Here is a 23,158-nt window from a genome sequence, read left to right as displayed (position 1 = left end):
GTTTCCTAGGTGTCACGAAGTTAAACAGGTGAACTCTGCCTGCTCTTAATAATTCCACACAGAGGTTCATGGCTACCAAGAAAAACCTGTAAAGTCAAGTCAGGAAGCACCTACCAAAGGGTGGCTGTGTCAAGTTAAGGCAGAGGAGGTGGTATGCTTTGGGACAGTCTTTTTTGTCACACATGACCAATTCACCCCCATCTCCACACTGGAAACAGTTGTCCTCATGCATCTGCTTCTGCTCTGTTTTTATCTTCCGCTTCTTCTGCTTTAATTTTGCATTCTTTGCTTTCTCTTCATTTGCTGTTGCACACGCCGTCTAGCAGTTGGAGGAAAGAGTCACCGAGTCACTGGATTAGACAACTTTAACTGTCAGAGGTCCTTTACCTTTTACCATTAAAAAGAGCCACCCCCCCCCCTTCCTTCTGTTTCTCAGGCTCTGGCACTGACACTTGAAGACACCAGCAGCCAGTAACAAAAAGTAGTACATCACCCAAATAGATCCAAGCAGGCACCAGATGTTTTGTACATGCTGTGTTTGTTTATAACAAGAAAGAACAGGGACGGATGGTCCCGTTTTTCTCCCACAATGAGCTTTACTACCGTGTGACATTAAGCATGAAGGTTTCTATTTGCCGATTCTGTCCGAGAGGGCTTTACTCCGCTTGCACAACTAACCTTTGGCCGCACTCCTAGGAATCCACTGCAGTTATCTGCTCCACAGTGGCATTCTGTCCTGCCATTCCCCAGGCAATCCAAATTATAGTTAAATGTTAATTCCATCCCTAGAAGTTCAAAAGAAGCACTTTACAAACTAGCTGTTTGTGAAACAATGTCAGCATCAAGTGTATTTCAGAAAATTATGATGCGCCAGCACATGTCAAATCTTAAAAGAGGTTGGACAAGCAAGCAACATATTTTTAAAAATGTGACTGCCCCTCTTGCCCATCAAGGTCAGAGCATTTCAGCCAAGAAATTTCTTCTAAACTGACCTGGTGTTATGGCTTTCAGGATCCAGATCCCTTGCCTGCCCTATTTCTATATGGTATGCACATGTGAATTCCACACTTATTCTTCTACACTTACCTTTAAAACATTAAAAACAGTTCAGAATGAATTACCATGACAACTGGAGTGGATCCGTATCACACATGTATGTCAAGGGTAAAGAGGTGCATCTGCAGCATTTGGCAAAAACTGTGCAATGAATTTTCCAGAGAGGGAATCCACAATAGCAGCCACCCAAATGTCAATGGGAAGCCCACAAGTATGGCATGAACAGAAGAGCACTCTCCCCCCGCAACTGAGACTGAAGGAGCACCACAACCAATATTGGAGTACAAAGCCATCATGACGAGAAGAGCTGGGCAATATATTGGGAAATTGTCTGAAACCAGTATGGCGTTCAGATCGTGATACCAGTTTCAGACATTTTGAGCTGGCAATACATCACACCAACTCAAATTGCCTGCAGATAGCCAAGGTGCAGGCAGATGGAGCCTGAGAGGGTTCTGGGAGAGCACCTTCTTGAGCTCTGCCTGCCTGTGCCTTTGAGGAATCCGCCTGCCTCTCCGGCTCACGCGAGTCAGAGCAATAGGGGGGCTCACTCAGCAAAGGGGTAGGAGACTTCCCATTCCCAGTGGAGCAGTTTAAGGAAGTTCTTGCAGCCTTCCAGCTCACATGAGCTGGAGAGGCATCAGGGCTTGCTCAGCAGGGCTGGGCATGTCTCTCAGCTGCGTCTTCCTCCCCTAAGGTGGAAAGGAAGAAGCAACCAAGACAACATTCAAGACATTGTAATATATTGGTATATTGTGATATTTAGATCTTGAAAACCAGATGCTGCCCAGCCCGAATGACTAGCAGCTATTGAAAGTGTTATCCTCCATGGATTTGTCAAATTTCCATTTAAAGCCATCCAAGTTTGTGGTCATTACTCTATCTCACAGCAGCAAATTCTATAGTTTAAACATGCATTGTGCAAAAAAGTACTTTTTTGTCTGTCCTGAGTCTTCCAACATTCAGCTATATTGGAGAACTCAGGTTCTAGTATTATGGGAGAGTAAGGAAAACTTCTCTTACTCCACACCACACATAGTTTATACACCTCTTTCATGCTGCACCTTACTCACCTTGTTTACTCAGAGTAGACCAGCTAAAATCAATGATCCTTATTTAGTCTTGTTTATTACATTCAGTGGGTCTATTCCAAACAGGATGCTGTATGCCTCCCTTTTTGTCTAAAGCAAAAGGCCTTGAATCATGGCAGTGACAGGCCTTCTGTGCCCATTCAGTGCTCATGTGATAAAAAGTGTGAGAATGGTCTCAACCACTGCAGACCCTTCCTGATGTGCACAGCTGCCTTAGAAGGCCTGATTCCACTGCAGAACGTGGCTGTTGGGCTGCCACTTCTCTATCCCCTACCTGAGGATCAGGACCATCACCCAATTATATTAGCAACAGAGCAGCAATTTACAGTATTACAGATCCTCAAGAAAAAGGCAAGAAAAGGCTGCAAGGCAGGTGAGGAAGACAGAGTAACATTAAAAGGAAATGGAGCAACGCCAAAGCACTCTTACCTGCAGGAATATCACAGAGAGCGAAGAGCCCAACTCGGACATCTCCACTCACTGTCCATTTCTGAGTTTCACAGTTGGGGTTGCAGCTGTGGTTCATAAAGCGAGAGTAATTTCCCTTGGGGCCAGCATCTATTATACGGTCCTTCAAAAAGACCAAAGAACAGAGACACAATCATATACAAAATGTCTAAGACTTAAGTTTGAATCCATCCCGTTGTAGCAAAAAGCAACACACTTTCTTGCGCCAGATATTAAGTTACCTCAAGACTCTTCAAAGTTTCAACAAAACTATCTGCAGATAACATTCACTGAGACAGGAAATAATTTAGGCACAAACCAATGTGGAACTGTGTTTGTAGAGAAGTAACTGGCCCAGAAATACAAAGTGCTTCAACCACATGAAAGCCCTGAATGGCAAATGCTAAGCACTGCCAGAGGGGAGATCGTGACTGCACAGGTCCAACTTGCAGGTTTCCCGTTTGCAACCCACCTAAGAAGAGAATGCTGCACAAGGTGGGTCTTCCACCTGATACTGCAGGGTCTGTCTCCCTGCACCAACTTTACCTCAGTTCGAACTAGATGTGTGAACTCCATATATTCAGAAGGTTTGTGGCTCATGGCTCATATCAAGATGAACCAGCGGGTGGGGCTAGGGCAATGGGTTGGTCCTTACTATTGGGATGAACAAGCGAAAAACGAAGAAAAACCCCTGTCGCCTCTCCCCGCAAAGCAGTTGGGACCAACGGATCATGCACACACCAACATGCTGCCTTGAGCACACTATACGTAGCAGAGTAAGCAGCACAACAGAAGAGGCTTGAGGCTGGGGATACATACTAAACCTACGGATTTATTATACAGTCCTCCAAGGAGCAGGTTAACAAGGAAAACCACTGATTTTATATGTATATATATATATATATGTACGTAACCATCTGCTGCCTTTTTATATACATTTCAAGGTTTTTATATGTTATTTTCTCTTTTATGGTTTTATTTGCATAATGCCTAATAAAGGTTTGATAAGTATACATAAATCAGAACAAAGAAACATGTCATCTCTCCTTGCCGTCTTCTCAGAGAGAAGCTCAAAAGCAATACACAGAGCAGAAGTTCCACTCACGAGACCCAGCAGTCTGTGCTGGACTACAAACAGACATGTGACACGCAACAATCTCATGTCTGCAACAAAAGGTGGAATGGAATCTCCCAACACATGCTGCTACCAAATGCTGACCGCAGCACAGAAGCACAAGGCCTCCGCTAAGTGTGAGACTGAAGGGCAACAAGCAGATTAGCATGAGACCTCAACCAAGTGAGGAGTGCGTGCTTGCAGGGGTGACTTCTTAGGGTGAGGTGGCCTTGGGGGGCACATTCTCTGAGGCCAATTATGCCTAGTATTAGAGGCAGAGCGTGACGGCAGCTTCACCTGGCAGCTTCGTACAGAGGATGAAGCCGATGCCTCTCCCAAGTCCCTTTGCTGTCAGCGCTGCTCCCAACATTGGGCTGCTGGTAGCAGAGGGACTCGAGAGCAGTGGTGGCTTCACCCAAGGTATACTTCCAGGTGAAGCCGCCACTGCGCTCTGCCCCTCATACCACAGAGGGAGGAGCAAACTGTATCACCAGAGCGATTCAGCTTGTTTCTCCCTCAGCTTCTTTCAAGTGTTCCACAAAGGCTTGGGCAGCAATGTGCTCCTGAGCAGAGCAGTTTGAAGAAGCCCCCACCCTGTCTCCAGCTCACATGAGCCAGAGGCAAGGAGGCAGCTCCATTACACAGCTGAGTGAGCCCCAATGCCTTGCACACAAGCCAGAGAGACATCAGGGTTCCCTCAGCTGGGGGGCAGGAGCCTTTGCACCCCCCAGCTGAGCAGTGCAAGGAAGCCCCAGTGAGGAGCCGAGGTTGAGGCAGCCTGCTCCCTCTGCACGCTGAGGATGGATTCCCTCCACCCCCAGTGCCTGACGCTGGGAACAAGCTGCGTTGTCCCTGGCCCCGCGAAGTGCTGCGGGAAGAGTGGCGGCAGTCACCCTGGGCCTCGCAGGGCTGGGGCCAACACAGTTTGTTGTTTGAACATTGTGGTGTACCCCCAGATTGTGATCTTAGGCTGGTGACAAACTGTGATTTTGAAAAGCTGACATCACCCAGCCCTAAGGACAATTCCTAGCTATAACCTTTTTTTTTACACAGTTTGCCACTCGCTGCATTTCAGACTCAACAGGCAAGTAGTTGCCCTTGTAATTCCACCTGAATGAGTGGCCTCATGGTTTATGAAGGCTTCATGGATATCTCAACCCAGTTTCTAATTGCCTGATTCCCACATACCCTTGCAGTAGCATCACCACACTCCCTGCAAGGATATGGTGGAGCAGCCAGCCAGCCAGCCAGCCAGGCTAAATAGGCTCATTTCAAGCCTTTTGCAATGTCACTCATTGTGGTAATCCATGCAGTGGATGTCACTTACTGGGATTTCAGTGGCATTTAAAGTGTAACCCATTTGAAACTGAGATGGCATTACATGAACCAGTCCCACATAGAGAGAATGTCTTCTTTTTACCTTTGTAACAGTTAACATATAAAAATTGGTCACACTGTTCTCATGTGCTCGTTTGATTCGCAATCTGCATTCTTCCTCATCAATTAGCTCACCAACATACTCGTTGACAAATTCACCCTGAAAAGATTAAAAAGAAATGCATGCTGGCAACTTGTGATGCTACTGCAAGGAATAAACTCCCTTGTTAGGAGACAAGCAGTGTGGTACAGCAGAAAAAGAGATTGAAACTTGAATCATGCACCACTAAAATAAGCTGCGTGGCCTTTGGTAAGACAATCTAAATACAGTCATTTGCAAAAAGGTTACAGTGCTCTCACAGAATAACGCTGAAGAGGTTCATTCAATAAAAATCATTAAGCATTTTGGATTCACACATCTGTGAATTAGCAAGCAATGGGACCACGGAAACCTTTGCAGCGGCTTAAGGCACATATACTTGTATTAAAGACAGAAGTAGAACTACATTTCTTTCTAACATAATTTTTATGATCCCTGCCAATTCTGTCTGGCTTCAGGCCTTCTAAAACCCAAAGAAATATGCTTCTACTAAATATGCTTAATTAATTTAAAACATTTCTCCCTTTATCAAAAGATTAACAGGAAGTGTACAAAGTGTGAAGAAAAATGAATTCATAGACAAGATATAAATGCAATTTAAAACCAGTAAATAAACAAAATTAAGTAGAATGAGGCAAAAAAATGTTACAATCTAAACCACTAAAGAGCAAATGAGAACAAAAATCCAAGCACAACCTAAAAATTCCTGGGCAAATAGGAAAGCCTTCAAGAAGCTGGCAGTGTCAGCTCCAAGAACAACTGCTTGAGAAAGAAATCCCAAACTTGGGGTGTGACAGCAGAAAGGACCCTCTTCCAGCGATCAAAGTTCCCGTTGTTCCAGGCGCATTTTGCAACAAGGAATTTCATTAACGTGAGCAGTTTCTGAGCTCTGGTGCAGTACAGCGCCTAAGATTTCAGATTAAAACTGCATAGTGGAAGGCAAGGAGGACCTTTTTCTGCCTCCCCACTTCCAGCTACTCTCTGAGTTGTACATTTAAAACCAATCTGACCAACAAGAATTATTTTCACCTACTCTGTCTCAAAGTTTATTTGTATGGGCTACAATGCAAGGGAAGACACCCCCCCAAAGCAGCCATCTATTTAAACACTCTACAACAGTTCAAAAGCATTCATCCTATATGTTACCTTCTTAATGCTGCGTTTTGTCCTCAGACCCCAGCCGCGCCGGTCTGTTTTTATAATTTCTGCTTCTGGGTAGAGTCTTTTGGTGAAGCACTGGTTCTGGCAGCGCTCTCCTGCAGGGCAAACCTGGGGGTGGCATTCATACTGCAGCATTCGATTCAGACACTCTGACTCCAAGCCACAAGGGTTTTCATCAGTTGGCTTACAGTTACATCGAGGGATTTCTGACAAGTCTGCAACTTGGATCTGAACTTTCCCTACTAATTTGTTGGACTGTGAAACAGAAAAAGAAGAAAAGATAAAATGTGTAATTCTAACACTTGCATGCAAGCACACACAAAGATTTGGTTCATATATGCATGTACATCATTTGCACTCTCAGAATTTCATAAACCATGCACCCCCCCCCGAAATGTACCAAGTTTAAAATTGCATTTGTGGTTTTCGTATGGCTACTTTTGGGGACAGACTACAGCACAGTGTCAGAGTGCATGCTTTGTATTTAGAAGGTTAAATTCTTGACATTTCCTGTTAAAAATTCAGATAGCTGGTGATGGAAAACCTTTGCCTGTCAAGGGACTTCTGGTTTGCCATGACTCATATCAGGGCGCATGTTCGTTCTCTCCAGGGGCAAATCTGGGGAGCAACGCGGCCCCCAAAGGCTCAGGTGGGTGTCCTGAGACCCTAGTTTTGAAGAAACTTTCTGCAAAGGAATTGGGGCAATATACTTGGAGCAGCGGGGGCGTGGGTGGCGCTGTGGGTTAAACCACAGCGAGCTAAACTTATCATAAATAGCAGTATTACATATAGTTGCAATACAAGGAAACGGACATGGCAGGGTGCCCTCTGTCCCCGCTAATATTTATTTTGATTTTGGAAATATTGAATAGGAAAATAAGAAGTGATGAAAATACAAGAGGAATTGTAGTAGGGGGGAAATCATTTAAATTGAAAGCCTTCACTGACAATTTGATAATTATGACTGAAAATCCAAAAGAATGCTTACCAAAAGTGCTGGAAATGATTAAAGAATTTGGACAGGTGGTGGGTTTTAAACTCAATAGTAAAAAACCAAAACTGCTGATTAAAAATATGGAAACCCAAGAAAAAGAGGAACTAGAAAGGATTTCCAGATTGACAATTAGTAAGAAAGTAAAATATCTAGGAATATGGCTTAGGCAAAAAAACCCCCCCAAAAAACTTATTTTAAGATATTAAGACCTGGAAAGAGATTTTTAAAAAACATGGAGATCTGGAATAGACTTAACTTATCATTATGGGGGGAAATATCCACTATAAAGATGAATGTGCTTCCAAGGATGCTTTTATTCTTTCAATCAATTCCTATGATCGGGGGAATGGGCTATTTCAAGTAATGGCAGAAGGATTTCTCTAGATTTATATGGCGGGGACAACGACGACCCAGGATTAAACACAAATTGCTAATAGATATAAGGGGGGGGGGGTTCCCTGCCAGACTTGAAATTATATCACGAAACTGCCAGTCTCTCCTGGATCCAGGAATGGATGATGTTACAAAATACCGATCTGCTCAACTTGGAAGGATTTTATAATCGATACGGATGGACACCTACTTAGGGTATGATAAAGTCCATAAAGGTTTCTTGAACCATGCCATAAGAAAATCTTTATATTTGGTGTGGTCTAAATATAAAGATCTGCTAGAGCCTAAAAAGCCATGGTGGTTATCACTGATAGAAGCATTCTCTGTTAAAAAAAAGAATATGAAAAGAAACTGGGCAACTTACAAAGTATTACTGGAGGAGGTAGGAAACCGACTCAAATTAAAAATTTGTTTTGAAGAAATCCAAACACATTTATCTGACTGGTTACAATATCATCAGCTTAATGAGACATTTAAAATAGATAAAAGGAAAGGTTTTTCTGTAGAACCATGTAGACTCGAGAAAGAACTACAGTGGTACCTCGGGTTAAGAACTGAATTCGTTCTGGAGGTCCGTTCTTAACCTGAAACACCACTTTAGCTAATGGGGCTTCCTGCTGCGCGATTTCTGTTCTCATCCTGAAGCAAAGTTCTTAACCCGAAGTACTATTTCTGGGTTAGTGGAGCCTGTAACCTGAAGCGTCTGCAACCCGAGGTACCACTGTAATTTAAAACAAAGACAAATCACTCTAAAATGTATAGACTCCTCCTAGACTGGGAAGTCAAAGAGGAGGAAGTTAAATCGGTAATGATCCAATGGGCCAGAGATTTTGGTTATAACATTCTAATGGAAGCCTGGGAAAGATTATGGAGGGAAGATTTGAAGTTTACTGCATGTTATACCCTGAAAGAGAACTTTATGAAAATGCTATACTGGTGGTATTTAACACCATCAAAATTGGTTAAAATGTATAGAACCAGGTCAAGCATTTGTTGCAGATGTAGAGAGGCAGAGGGTATGATGATTCACATGTGGTGGAATATAACGAGCTCAAAAATAGGTTTAAAATCTCCTTTGAATAAAACCCCGAATGTACATACAGTGGTGCCTCGCAAGACGAAAAGAATCCGTTCCGCGATTCTCTTCGTCTAGCGGTTTTTTCGTCTTGCGAAGCAACCCTATTAGCGGCTTAGCGGCTTAGCGCTATTAGCGGCTATTAGCGGCTTAGAAAAAGGGAGAAAAAAGCGAAAAAAATCGTTTTCGTCTTGCGAAGCAAGCCCATAGGGAAATTCGTCTTGCGAAGCGCCTCGAAAAACGGAAAACCCTTTCGTCTAGCGGGTTTTTCGTCTTGCAAGGCATTCGTCTTGCGGGGCACCACTGTATAGACATTCCAAAAAAATTGAGGAAAATCTTCCTGAATGCAACAGTGGCAGCAAGAATCTTAATAGCCAAAAAATGGAAAGGAGATTCCATTCCGACCAAAATGGACTGTCAGATGAAATTATTGGAATACACAGAATTAGCAAGGATGACAGGAAGAATTAGAGATAATACAGAACAATCATTTACTAGAGAGTGGGATATTTACAGAGAATATCTTAAAAGAGCATTGTAAAAATATGAATTCTCTGGCTAGCCTAGAATGATCCCAGTATGAACATAGAAAACTTATTAAAACAAAAATTTGGGAGAAGTTTGGAGTGATAATGAAAAGTACGCTACTTAAAAGAAACCTGGGACTCTTGATGGGGTGACTGGAAGTCATAAAAAGAAGTTGTATTGTAAGAAGTTAATTTAATTTTTTGTAATTTGTATCATCCTTTGGTTCTTTTCTTTGTTGACTTTTTTCTTTTTTACAATCAATAAAGCAATTAATAATAATAATAAAATGAAAACCTCTGCCTGTCAGCTGCTGCCTGTCAGAATAGACAATCCTGGGCTAGATGGACAAATAGTCTGATTTGATATAATGTCACTTTCTATGTCCTTATGGCACCTCTTTTGCAAGCCTCTTTAAATCTGTACAGGGAGCATGTGCTCAGAGAGGCTGGTTATCTGATGTCATCGTAACATTGGGTGATTGACAGGGGGTAGCCCTGCTCACATGTCGAGTCTGGCCCATGAGGAGTAGGGCAGATGCAGACCTGGCTGGCCGGGAGAAAAAGGTTTCTCACTGTGGATGTAAAGTGCTCATGTGCTCAACACATCCAACACAAATAAGAGCAAGAAAAGGGGCTCACCTTAATATGTTTGTATGGAGGTGGTTTTCTTGAGTTCCTTTCAATTTCAAGTGCTTCTTTGCTTTCCCTTTGTGCTTTCAGTTCCTGGAAGCGTTTTGCTGCTTCTTCAAGTGCTGTGTGAAGGAGCCCAAAATGGAGGAAGGAGTTAGTATTAGCAGTTGGTGCAGAGGGAACACTCTACAAATAGCTACGTTCTGGAAATCCAGAACAAAACGGTTTTAAGCCATCAGAGAATATTTAGACCTGTTACTCCAACTTACAAATTTTAAAATCTATTATTTCATTTAATTGATTAACTGCTGCCCAATAATCAGGAACATCTTTTTTCATCAAAGATTTTTTAACCAGATTTTAAAAAATCAATTAATAGACTAATCAACTAAATGTTGCAGCACTAATATTAATGTTTTATCATTTTACCAAATATGCACAGAGATTGCTACCTTCTAGATGGAAAACAATTCCAGAACTGTTGTCGCATATAGTTATAAACATTTAAACCAGTTCTCAGTAGAGTTCAGCTGGAGTTTCACGCAGGACACAAAACACAACAACCACAATTTCCATGTGATTAAGTAGTGATGGAGACACAAAAAATGTGGAACATTTTGTCATTAAACCACTAAAAACTGTCTTTTGATTTTACCTTTCTTGAAGGTCTTGTTAATATTCGTTTGCCCCTCAGCAAAGCTTTTGTCTCCTTCAACATAAGGGAATACTCTGCCCTGATGTACCCAATAGTAGTCATGTGAACCAAAGAAAAATACTGGAAAGTCCCCGATATCATGTTTGAGGCCCTGAATGTTGAGAGGAACAGACCTGGGATTGCAGATCTCAGCTGGCCACCACCTAGAAATAATGGAGTGAGAAAAAAGGAGGGGGTTTTAAGAAAGAAATTCATTAAATAAAAGGCATACTGTCTGTCTTACAGCTCTCAAACCATCTCTCTGCTAGTAAATTATGTTCTGCAGGATTATTCCTAGTGTAGGTAACAATCTTAGAAAATTCCTTATACAAGTGAACTCCTCATCACTTAAGAGCTAACCACCCAGCAGTCCAGCTGCACAAGGTCCATTCATTTCAATGAGTTTTTGCAAAAGTGGTATATCCTGGAAGAGAATATGAGCTCTGTAAGCAGAAAACAGACAACAATAATTCAATTTTAAAAATGTCAATCATCAGTACTAGTCCATAAGACATTTTACTAATCAATTCACATAACTAGGTCAGAAAAATATGACAACTAGTCAAAAGACAGAGAGAGAACACTACTGAATACTGTTAAAAGTTGCAAAAAGTTTTATTAATCCACAAACATATTCAATATCTCAGCACATTTTAAGCCATGCAATTCCTTAGAATAATATTATTTTTAAATGATTGTCTGGAGAACTGGAACTTGGCAACATCAAGTTATGAATGATACATCTTTCTTGCTCTATTCCCATCTCAGGTTTGGGAAGACTCTGGAGATCCTGAACTGTAGCCCAAGATCAATAATGGACTGGATATTTATTTGTACAAGCATATATATACCACATAAAATATTAAGGCAGTGCACAACATAAGGTACCATAAAACAACACAAACCTTTCTTCAAAAGGTTTGCAATTTTTGGATCCTCTTCAATACATCTTTCCTCCTGGATTGTGGCCAAGAGTGCCACTGCACGGCTGAGGCCAAGGCAACAATGACACTCTTTCCAGGAGTCACAACTGGTTTATTTATATCCAACTGAATAATTATAACGGACTCTAAGTGAAGCTGCTCCAAAGACTGTTCAGAAGCTTCAGGTGGTACAAAGAGCAGCAGCAGAGCTGCTGACTAGAACCAGCTACATGGAGTATGTAAGGTCTCTAAATCACCTTCACTGGCTACTGGTTCATTTTGTAGCACAATTCAAAGTCCTAAATGGTTCGGAACCAGACGGAATCAAGGGCTATTTCCTCTCATACAATTCTGCCTCTTCTTTAAGGATAGCTGGAGACAAAGTTGTCCACCCTGCCACTGTCTGGAGGGTGGCTGGTAGAACCTTAAGAAAGGAACTTGACCCGAATTCAGGCTGCCAGACATCATGAAGCTCCTTGAATTCTCTTGGGCCAGGTCTTATTCTCTGAACATAACCTATCTTTCACTCTTACTGTGAAAATAAAAAGAGGGAATGCCGCCTTCCCCCAGCTGCACTAAGCTCCGGAGAAGAGGGGAAGCATACAAATATGACGAAAAATAAAATCTGCAAAGTATTTTGTACATGTAACTCACATCTTTTGCTAATTTCACTTATGGGATTGCAGCTTTGCACGCTTGGCCAGAAAATAATGAATTAAATACAAAGTGCTTGGAGTAGGCAGAGAGAAGGGCCAGTGGGTGGTCCAAGCAGAATAGCACCCCCCCTACATCCCCCTTCCTTTCTGCAAGGCTGGCTCGGAAACAGTGACTCACACAAATCCTGTCCCTCGGGCTGGGCTCCTCTGCATGGGGTAACCAGAGCCCAGCAGCCCCAGGAAGGAGCCCAGCAGCAGCATGGAGAACGGGGTGTGGAGAAAGCTGCTAAGAGAGCCGCTACTGTAAGCAAGCTGGAGGGCTTAACAGCTTTCTCCATGCTGGGCTTTCCTGTTACAAAGAGAACAGGAAAAACCAGAAAGCAGAGCCAGGGTGGGGTAAAGATGTTCTTTTTAAAAAGAAAGTTTGCAGGTTTGCAGGGATAGAACAGAAAGAGCAGCAGCAGTCAAGGAAGGAGAGGCGGCGGCGACAGCAGCAGCTAGAAGATGACTGAGGAACGCTGCTGAGGGAAGGAGAAGCGAAGCTGCAAGGAGGCTGCATGAGTACAAGTGGTGTTTCCTGAGACCCCAGTAAGAAAGCTGGAGGGCTTAACAGCCAGATCTCAGGAGGTGGGAGCAGTTCTAGGGGTTGTTGAGGCTTTGAGCAATTTAGAAACATAACCCCTGCATAAGATGTGAGTTACCTGTATAGTTTTAAAAAAGAAATCATGATAGAGTAGTAGTAGTAGTAGTAGTAGTAGTAATAATAATAATAATAATAATAATAGTAATGGGATAACCACAAAGTATTTTGAGTTGGGCTTCACTTGCCTGTAGTTTCCCAGCTTGACCCAAACAATCTGCTTGTACCGTAGCTTCTTGCCCACTTTGCAGTCATTGCAGTTCCAGGAGCCCTCTGGCATCTCGATGTTGAGACATTCCGGGTGGAAGGACGCTGGACATGATTCACAGCACAACAGTTTCCCACCTTTAAACAAACAACATTGCTCAGTTTATAGTTAAAGGCGTCGGGCAGGATTCACCGTCTCTCAAGTGCAATATGCCCAGGATTACCAACCCATACAATACAAACGGCAAAACAAAAGGATCAAGTCAAATTTGCAATGCTGGATTTAAAAACACATATTCTGTATGTACAAGACTAATAAAAAAAAACTCTCAAGCCATGTGATTTGCTAAAGCACATCAACTTTTTATGTTACACAGCCAAATCAGACCTACTTTTGAATATAAAAAAACTATGTGGAAGTTTCCTTTTCTCAGGCAGTCTTAATATTAAGAGATGCCAATATTTCAGATAAATGACTGGTTGTAATATGTTTTAAACCAGCATTGCCATGACTGAATCCCTTAGCAATCAGTTAGTGCATAAAAGTTAGCCTATAGGTTGATCAATTTTTTTCTGCTTCAAAAACGATACAAGAGAAAAATAAATTCCATTATCTCTAAATTGCAAATCTTTGCTGACTCTCCAAAACAAAGATTTCCTGCACTACGTGGCTTGTGCAGATGTAACAATTCCCTTCTCTAAAATGCACAGCAGGCTAAACTCACTTGCGCATCCCTCCCTCCAAACACTTTCCCTACTTTTCTGCTTTTGGAGCAAACCACACAGTAGCCTGACATCTGCACCAAGGTTGGCTCTTACTATGGGAAGCTTCAAACCAGTGTGATCAGGGACATCACATCTGCACGAGCTACCTGTATTTTGTAGTTAAATATTTATACTAACGGATGGGGATATTTGCAAGTGGGGACTTGATTTTTGTTCAAATATGTTGTTGATAGCAAACAAGCACTCTTGCAAAGCCGGAGGGGGGACTCAAAATTTAGGACACAGCATTAAGCTGCTTTTGTGGGACTTTTTAGTATCTGGAGAAATTTGGATTCATGTTTTCCCAAAGGCTGTCAGAAAATCTTGTCCACCTATAGACTTTCAAAGCTGTGATTGCACTGGTTGTTACAGAGCTCAAAAAAGAGTTTGTTAAAACAACAACAAAATAATTACTATATTTCCTCTGCTGTGGATGCAATAAAGCCTAAAATGCTTGATTTCCCTTTCATTTCAAAATCCCACAATTAATTCTAAAAGCGTAAACACCATTTCAGAGGAAATACAGCTCCAATCATTGAAAAAAATGCCCAAACAAGGTAAAATGTCAAAAAGATGTGAAAACCAAAGCAAACAACCAACAAAACACACACACACACACACACACAAAATTTTCCAATGCTAAGCAGGAAATTGGCTCTTACAATGCATTAGTAAGATTTGCTGAAGCTAAGCATAAAGAGGGCTCAAAATAATTCTCAAGTCTCAAGTGTCTCAAGTCTCTCAGTGATGGAGACTAGCTTAAGAACAGCAACAAGGTGAGTGAGCTATTAGCAAGGGGAACCAGGTCAACACTCTTTTGGAGAGTTCAAGCACTCAGAAACAATAGAAGCTGTTTTCCAAACTTCACAGACAAAAGCCCTAGTTTGGACAAGGCTTCAACTGTGTACAGCTCACATGCAGTTGAGGAGGCAGACCCAACCAAAGTCTTCATAGTGAACATTATGGGTTCTTATCCAACTAGCATCTACTTGGAATAGACCCACTGAAATTAACAGACCTCAATTAGCCGTGTTTATTGATTTCAGTGGATCAACTTTGAGTTTGTCTTATGTTGGATGCAACCTCATGTTTTCCTAAGAGCTATATGTGCCAAGTGGAAGTGAAGGCAGGGAACATGGCAGATGGCTGGGTAAGCTCCTCCTGCGGATAGACAGGGTTTATACATGCATGGAACCTCTCCAAATTCCTTCAAAACTGGTGTCCTACTCTTGTTCTCATTTGAACTGAAGGACTGTTGCAGAGTTGTCACCTGGCTGGTCTTCTGTCTTGTCTGAGTCTCAAAATTAAACAGCAATTTTGAATCTTCAGAAATTTAAAGAACGATTACAACTGTGCAAGAGTCATTTCTACATGTGAAGCCCTTAAGAGAATTATTCAGTAGCATCAGGTGACCACATTTTAAAAGCCATCCTTCCTATTCCCAACTGTCTCTTGCTGGAAGTACTAAATTTGCTCTCTTCAAATGTAGTTTCTTAGGAACCCCATGAGAAGTATGGTTCCAGGGAGAGGTAGAGAAACAAATCAGCTGTGTGTAATATGTGCATTCTGTTATACCACATTAATGAAAATGGATGAGGGGATAAGAACATAAGAACAGCTTTGCTGGATCAGGCCAAAGGTGTGGGTATTATTTATCTCCAGCAGTCCAGCATTCTGTTCTTATGTGGCTAGTGAGATATCTATGAGACTCCCACAAGCAGGACACAAGCACAACAACCCTCTCCTACTCAGGTGTTCAGAGGGCACACTGCCTGTGATGCTGGAGGCAATAAATAGTCATTGATAGCCTTATCCTCCTTAAGTGGCGACAACTGGTCAGAAGGAATCTTCTGGGAATTAAACCAGCAAAAGCTATCCAGCTGCCTAAGGAAATATCAACAAGCAATTAAAAGGCTGCCTTCTTCCTCATGGAGACTGAATAAGTCGAGCAAAGGCTTCTCAACAGAAAAATGGCAGTTGAGAAATGTGAAAGCCATCCAGGCAGGAATGGCAAGGATTGGTTCAAATACATGGCAGCCCCATACGATCGATGGCTTGAAAAGGGGTCTTGGTGATCTTACAAATCACAGCACCAAAAATCTTCTCCTGGAATCACTGGCTAACATACTTGCAACCTCTAGGCAATCCCATTCTGGCTGTGAAACAGGTCTGAACGAGGCTCAAAGGGGCATTTATCTCATTTAGTGTGGTTAACATGCAACACAAAGACACAACAGATTCTGTCTCACGGCTTTCAGGAAAGTCTATTAGATTTGGTTGGTAAAGTGCAGCTCAGTAACAGAGCGGAATTTAGCAATTATTTTAAGCCCCTTTGTAATATTTTTGCCAACATGAATGCACACTCACAATAAGCAATGAGTGAAGTTTATCAAGCGCAACAAGAAGGTGCTGGATGAGCATAGAGAGCTTGATTTGTTTTTAAAAGCAAACAAAAAGAAAGGAAAAGCAGGAAAGTGAAAGAAAATTAAAAAGAGAAAGAAGCTATTTTGGTTACCTTTCTCACATTTCTTTTTGGAAGCTGACGAAGAAGGAGGAATCATAGGTAATTTCATCAACTCAGCACGATTTGATTCATTCAGTAGGTAGTGGGACTTATTGGCATATGAACTGAACAGGGGGTCTGAATGATCCTGCACTATCAGCCCTATACGAAACAAACAGAAAGAAATGAGTTGCAATGAAGCTACCCATGATTCCATAAGGAGAAAAATAAAAGAAAACCAAATTAAACACCTAATATGCATATTTTACTTATGTTTTAAGTATGGAAAGAAAAGTGATGTGATGAGGAAAAAGAAAAAGTGAGAGAGAAAAAGGTTCTATGTCTACAGAGAGGTTGTTATGTTGAATAAGATAGCATCTATGTGCCTAAGTATATAGGATTAAAGATAAGATATAGGTCCAAAATTGTTTTTCACCTGTGCTCTATTTAACCTGCACACTTGAGAAAACACATCTGTGACTTTCCCTATAACCGATCTACCCTCAAAAAGGAAAGGCAGCTAATTGGGAAACATGTTGCTAATCCCATCAACAGGGGCTAAGAACTTAAGACCACACGTAAGCCACAGCCATGTTAAGAATCACCTAGAGAGGATTCAGAGCTTGGCTGCAACTTCTGCTGCACAATGCAGTCCTGAATCAATGCCCTTCTTAGATGTTGCTTCACAGGAGCAATTTCAGCCTGGTGAAATTGTTAGACTCAACAACATCTGATTGATGTGCCATGTTTATTTGAGTATTCCTTTCCCCAAATCATCATTGGGAAGAATGAGTAGGGGGGTTGGATGGTTGTGGTGTAAGGGAGGCATCATGATCAAATAAATGCAGTAAAATGGGGATCAGACATTTCACCTGTCATGGTAAACCATCGTGAGCGGTTTGCCATGGAACATGCAGGTGGCTCCTGCTTCACGTCTGCCCTGGCAGGAATGGGAAGAGCATTATGTCCAAACCAGGGCTCTAGCAAACCACCCCTGCAGAGACATGAACAAACCTCAGCCTCAGATCATAGCTTGTCTGGAGTGAAATAAAGGACGTTCCCAGGTTGAAGGGATTGTGATTTGTTGTAGCCACTAGTGAAGCAGCAAAGCACAAGTCATCTGCACATACATAGCAAACCATTCATGTGAAAATGCAGCCACTACTCCCCCCCCCCCACAGTACCCCCACACGGATATATTTTAGAGAGTCTCACCAGATTGAGATTTCTCTCCAGTAAGTTAACACTGGAGCATAGTTTCTTTTAATTTTTACCAGTCTCCAGTGACTAAGGAAAGACCCCAATATACAAAAGGGATGGAAAATAATAAAATGACTTTTCCAGAAACAACTGCAGGACACAAATCATGATTTAACCAAAAGCCTCCTCAACCAAAGCATCCTAGGTTTGGCAACTCTCATGGCAAAGGGAATAATTTCTCCTGACTTCCAGCTTCAACAGGACTTTTTCTTTCTTTACTTCTTCCTCCTTACACAAATTAAAAGTGTAAAACATACATACTGATCAGTGCACATCTATGCTGCATGGAATCTACATGCTAGAGAGCACGATCTTTCAAGAAAAAGGGGCCATATATAACTAATTCACTTAGAGCATACCCACTGAAACTAATGGACCTAAGTCCTAAGTTACTGAGTAAGAAAAGCACTGGATACAGCCCCAAGATTCTTGTGCAAATGCTTCATAGGAAGAACCTGGTCTATTCCTCTGATGACTACGGCAAGGGAGGCAAGCCACGCTAAGTTAATCATTCCACGCATGCCAGTCCCATTTAAAAAGCTTATGTTATGAAGTGCATACTGCAGTCTCAACATTAAATGTTGGTTTCCTACACAAAAATGCACGTATGTTGAGGAGAAACGCACAAAGAGTTATCATGAGATGTCTGAATTGTATTTGTTCTCAGGGACCCCAGTATTTACTAGAACTGTTATCAGCCAAGCTAGGAGGCAAATCCAGAGAAAGATCAGGAAAAAATCATTATAAACTTGATTATAAACCATGCAGCAAAATCAACACTGTAGGCCACTAAAATTCTGGTTAGCTTTACTCCTCCTTTTTGCTAGCAGCAAAGCACCCCAGAATTTTGGGGTTAGAATTACATGGAAATGTGGCCAACATAAACTTTTGTCTTCAAACTACAGAAGGCACACATGATAATCAACAGAACACTTTGGGAATCTTAAAATTTTATTACAAAAGCTAAGAATTCATCCATTTTACTCAGATTTGGGACAAGTCTCCATTTTATACCCTTGTACGACAAGACTACACCATACTCTCTCAAAGCTGTTACTGCCGGAGGGGTGCAGAGTGCTTTTAAAATGTTTTAAAATTTTTATTTTGAATTTTTTGTATGTGGGGGGGGGGTGCGGTGGATGTTTATTGGGCCTGGGAATTTGTTTGATTTTATGTTTTTGTAATTTTTGTAATTTTTATTGTTTTTTGTTTATATTGTCTTATTTGTGGTTTTTTTTTTTTTGTTTGTTTGTTTCTTAAAGGGGTTATTTTGTTCTTAAGGGGAGGGGTCAGGGCTGCCGGGGAATGGGCCCCAGCCCACAAAATGGCTGGGATATGCTTCACAGGGGGGAATGCACTGGGACAACCGATCTCAGTGATCACGGGTAGGAGGAGGAGTTACGCTAAGACCAGACCATGTCATTACAGAGGAGGCAGGTTTAGTCGTTGTCTGAGGACTATCCCTGCCTCTGGGTCTGGTCCTGACCGGATGAATACTAGAATCAGCAAGGGATACCCACATGACCTGAAAGTGTTGCTGTGCAATGCCAGGTCAATGATTCATAAGACCACTGCCATCCATGACTTGATCATGGATGGAGGACTTGACCTGGCATGTGTAACAGAGACTTGGTTGGATGAAGCAGATGGGCCTGTCCTTGCCGCTGCTTGTCCACCAGGTTTCTCTTACGCACAGCAACCCAGGTCATGTGGGCGGGGAGGGGGGGTTGCAGTGATTTTTAGGAAGTCATTAGTTTGCACCAGGCGTCCTATTGGGAAGACCCAGTTTTCTGAGTGCATGTTCTGGAAGTTGGGCAATAGGGGCAGTACAGGATTCCTTTTGGTGTACCGACCTCCCCGCTGCACCAAGGATTCCCTGCCCGAGCTGCTTCAGGTCGTGGCGGATGTTCTCCTGGAGACACCTAGCTTGGTCGTCCTAGGGGATTTTAACATCCATGCCGACACGACCTTACAAGGGGCCGCTCGGGACTTCGTGGAAAGCATGGCCTCCATGGGGCTGTCCCTGAATAAGTCTGGCCCAACCCATAGCCGCGGACATGCCTTGGACCTGGTGTTTACCTCTACGGATGTTGGTGATCTGACACTAAGTAAAAGCGAAACGAAAGAAGTGCCATGGTCAGATCACTTCCTGGTGCAACTGGACTTCTCCGCGACCCATCCCCTCTGCAGGGAGGTGGGACCGATTCGGATGGTCCGCCCCCGCCACTTAATGGATCCAAATGGTTTCCAGAGAGTGGTTGGGGATGCTTTATCCCATGTTGATGGCCTTTCAGCCGATTCCCTGGTGGCCCGCTGGAATGTGGAGTTAACCAGGGCTATTGACTGTTTGGCTCCGAAGCGCCCTCTCCGATTGCATGGAGCCCGGACAGCCCCGTGGTTTTCCACGGATCTGAGGGCAATGAAACAATCGTTGAGACGGCTAGAGCGCCGGTGGCGGATAACTCATTCTGAATCTGACCGGACACGGGTTAGAGCTCAACGTCGAGCCTACCAAGTGGCGATAGCGACGGCGAAGAAGACTTTCTTCACCGCCTCTATTGCATCTGCAGAAAACAGCAGCAGGAGACTCTTTCAGGTGGTTCGCAATTTAGCGGAACCACCTGTAACATCGGGGCCCAGTACGGGCCACATGTTCTCCTGCAATGATTTTGCAATTTTTTTTGCAGATAAAATTGCTCAGATTCGGGAAGAAGTAGACTCCACCGTGGGAGCAGGGCTGGGGCGGGAGAGTGCTAGAGTCCTGTCTGGTCAAGTCATGTGGGATCAATTTCAATCTGTTACCTCCGAGGATGTGGACAGGCTGCTTGGACGAGTGAAGCCAACCACCTGTCTCCTGGATCCTTGCCCATCCTGGCTTATAAAAGCTAGCCGGGAAGGACTGGGCGATGGGCTTCGTGGGGTGGTGAATGCTTCCCTCCGTGAGGGAGCCTTCCCAGACCCGCTGAAAGAGGCGGTTATTAAACCGCTTCTTAAAAAACCATCTTTAGATGCGGCCACGATGGCCAATTATCGCCCAGTCTCAAACCTCCCATTCTTGGGCAAGGTGATTGAGCGAGTGGTTGCTGAACAACTCCAGGCACGCCTGGAAGAAGCGGACCATTTGGATCCCTTCCAGTCGGGATTCAGGCCTCATCATGGGACTGAAACTGCCTTGGTCGCACTGGTTGATGATCTCCGGCGGGCTAGGGACAAAGGTGAGAGCTGTTTCCTAGTTCTGCTGGATCTCTCAGCGGCGTTTGATACCATCGACCATGACATCCTTCTGGACCGTCTTGAGGGGCTGGGAGCTGGGGGCACTGTCATACAGTGGTTCCGCTCCTTCCTCCTGGGCCGTGTTCAGAAAGTGGTGGTGGGGGATGAGTGTTCAGACCCCTGGCCGCTCACTTGTGGCACCCCTCAGGGTTCTGTCCTCTCCCCCATGCTTTTCAACATCTACATGCAGCCACTGGGAGGGATCATCAGGAGGTTTGGGCTGGGTGTTCATCAGTATGCAGATGATACCCAGCTCTACCTCTCTTTTAAATCAGAACCAGTGAAGGCGGTAAAGGTCCTGTGTGAGTGTCTGGAAGCGGTTGGAGGATGGATGGCGGCTAACAGATTGAGGTTGAATCCTGACAAGACAGAAGTACTGTTTTTGGGGGACAGGAGGCGGGCAGGTGTGGAGGATTCCCTGGTCCTGAATGGGGTAACTGTGCCCCTGAAGGACCAGGTGCGCAGCCTGGGAGTCATTTTGGACTCACAGCTGTCCATGGAGGCACAGGTCAAATCTGTATCCAGGGCAGCTGTTTACCAGCTCCATCTGGTACGTAGGCTGAGACCCTATCTGCCTGCGGACTGTCTCGCCAGAGTGGTACATGCTCTGGTTATCTCCCGCTTGGACTACTGCAATGCGCTCTACGTGGGGCTACCTTTGAAGGTGACCCGGAAACTACAACTAATACAGAATGCGGCAGCTAGACTGGTGACTGGGAGCGGCCGCCGAGACCATATAACACCGGTCTTGAAAGACCTACATTGGCTCCCAGTACGTTTCCGAGCACAATTCAAAGTGTTGGTGCTGACCTTTAAAGCCCTAAATGGCCTCGGTCCAGTATATCTGAAGGAGCGTCTCCTCCCCCATCGTTCTGCCCGGACACTGAGGTCCAGCTCCGAGGGCCTTCTGGCGGTTCCCTCACTGCGAGAGGCCAAGTTGCAGGGAACCAGGCAGAGGGCCTTCTCGGTGGTGGCGCCCGCCCTGTGGAATGCCCTCCCATCGGATGTCAAGGCGATGGACAACTACCTGACATTCAGAAGACATCTGAAGGCAGCCCTGTTCAGGGAAGTTTTTAATATGTGACATTTTAGTGTATTTTTTATCTCTGTTGGAAGCCGCCCAGAGTGGCTGGGGAAACCCAGCCAGATGGGCGGGGTACAAATAATAAATTAATTATTATTATTATTATTATTATTATTATTATTATTAAGCCTTGCTACACTTCCAAAGTTGTTGTCTCTGAAACACGTGTTCCTAACAGTGATCAATACTTCTCAAAAGTAAATGCAGGATATAGCTGCAATGTACTGAAAGCTACTCTTCAATGCATTTTTTTTAAAAAAAAAATCCTAAACATGCTTACTTAGAAGTAAGCCCTCTTGACTTCAAGGTAACTGTGTCTTGGATTACAGCCTTCATTACAGAACCCTCAAGAAATACATCTCTGTGAAAACCAGATCAACAAGTCAATGTACAATAAAGTCCTTGTTCTTATTATTCAATGTATTACTATTCCACCTTTCTCTCATGTTGGGATTCAAGGTGGCTTCCAACATTAAAAAATAGCATCACAAAATATACAGTAATAAAAATTAACTAGTAAACCCAATAGTTTAAATATATCAAAACACATTTAGAAGTAGCAATTGAAATCCGATGTGCCCTTACATCAGCCCAGTGACCAGCATCGTCTGCAAGGATAGCAAAGAGGGAGCCAGTCTAGCCTCTCCTGAGAGGGAATTCCACAATATGGGACCAGCCACAGATGAAGCTCTATCTCTGGTGCACCCCCCACGTGCTTGTGAGGTTGATGGGACTGACAGAATGTCATTAGTCAGGGAGCAGGCAGGGTATTAATGTGCCATCCTGTGTGCCTTTGGATCACACAAGAGCCCATTTAGCCCGCTGTGCTAGTTGGAGCTGATGGGAGTCCCATTATTATGTTCACTAAAACCCAATACAAAAGGAACATTGGACACTTACCATGAAGGTTCCTTCTGGTTTGGAGTGAAGAAAAACCCAATCAGGTGGGCTGACTCTTATCACCCAGAAAATTAGAGAACTTGTAAGCAAACCTTTGCAGTTCAGCCTGGTCATGTAGACTCCTTCTCTGTTCTGCCCTATGGCCAAGCCTGAGGAAGAGTTTGCTGAGAAGTGTAAAGAACTGGAGCTGTAGGGGACCTGATGCCATCCCGAGGCCTCAGCAGATGTAACTGTTCAGGAGTGTCTAATAAGTGCTAGAGGTTGGCTGTGGTAGAGTGAGCCTTGGAT

General features: G+C 43.5%; 1 protein-coding gene across 5 annotated transcripts in view; it reads right to left on the bottom strand.

Moving 5' to 3' along the window:
* NSD3 (nuclear receptor binding SET domain protein 3) overlaps positions 1-23,158 on the bottom strand; it is an 85,547-nt gene that overhangs the window by 7,074 nt on the left and 55,315 nt on the right. For 2 of the 5 annotated variants that reach the window (XM_081843853.1, XM_081843856.1), the window contains 9 exons: positions 16,366-16,515; positions 13,067-13,223; positions 10,621-10,823; positions 9,975-10,087; positions 6,332-6,601; positions 5,129-5,245; positions 2,577-2,718; positions 679-785; positions 115-319 (listed from right to left, as the gene is read on the bottom strand). In XM_081843853.1, the coding sequence (XP_081699979.1) occupies positions 115-319; positions 679-785; positions 2,577-2,718; positions 5,129-5,245; positions 6,332-6,601; positions 9,975-10,087; positions 10,621-10,823; positions 13,067-13,223; positions 16,366-16,515 (1,464 nt within the window). Of the gene's footprint in view, positions 1-114; positions 320-678; positions 786-2,576; positions 2,719-5,128; positions 5,246-6,331; positions 6,602-9,974; positions 10,088-10,620; positions 10,824-13,066; positions 13,224-16,365; positions 16,516-23,158 lie in introns of those variants that run through there. The other 3 variants (XM_081843854.1, XM_081843855.1, XM_081843857.1) reach the window with 3 other exon arrangements.

Source organism: Podarcis erhardii, assembly GCF_964252035.2.
Source record: "Podarcis erhardii genome assembly, chromosome: 16".
Classification (NCBI taxonomy): Eukaryota; Metazoa; Chordata; class Lepidosauria; order Squamata; family Lacertidae; genus Podarcis; species Podarcis erhardii.
Note: the sequence above shows the minus strand (reverse complement) of the source record. Positions and strands in the feature narration are given on the sequence as shown.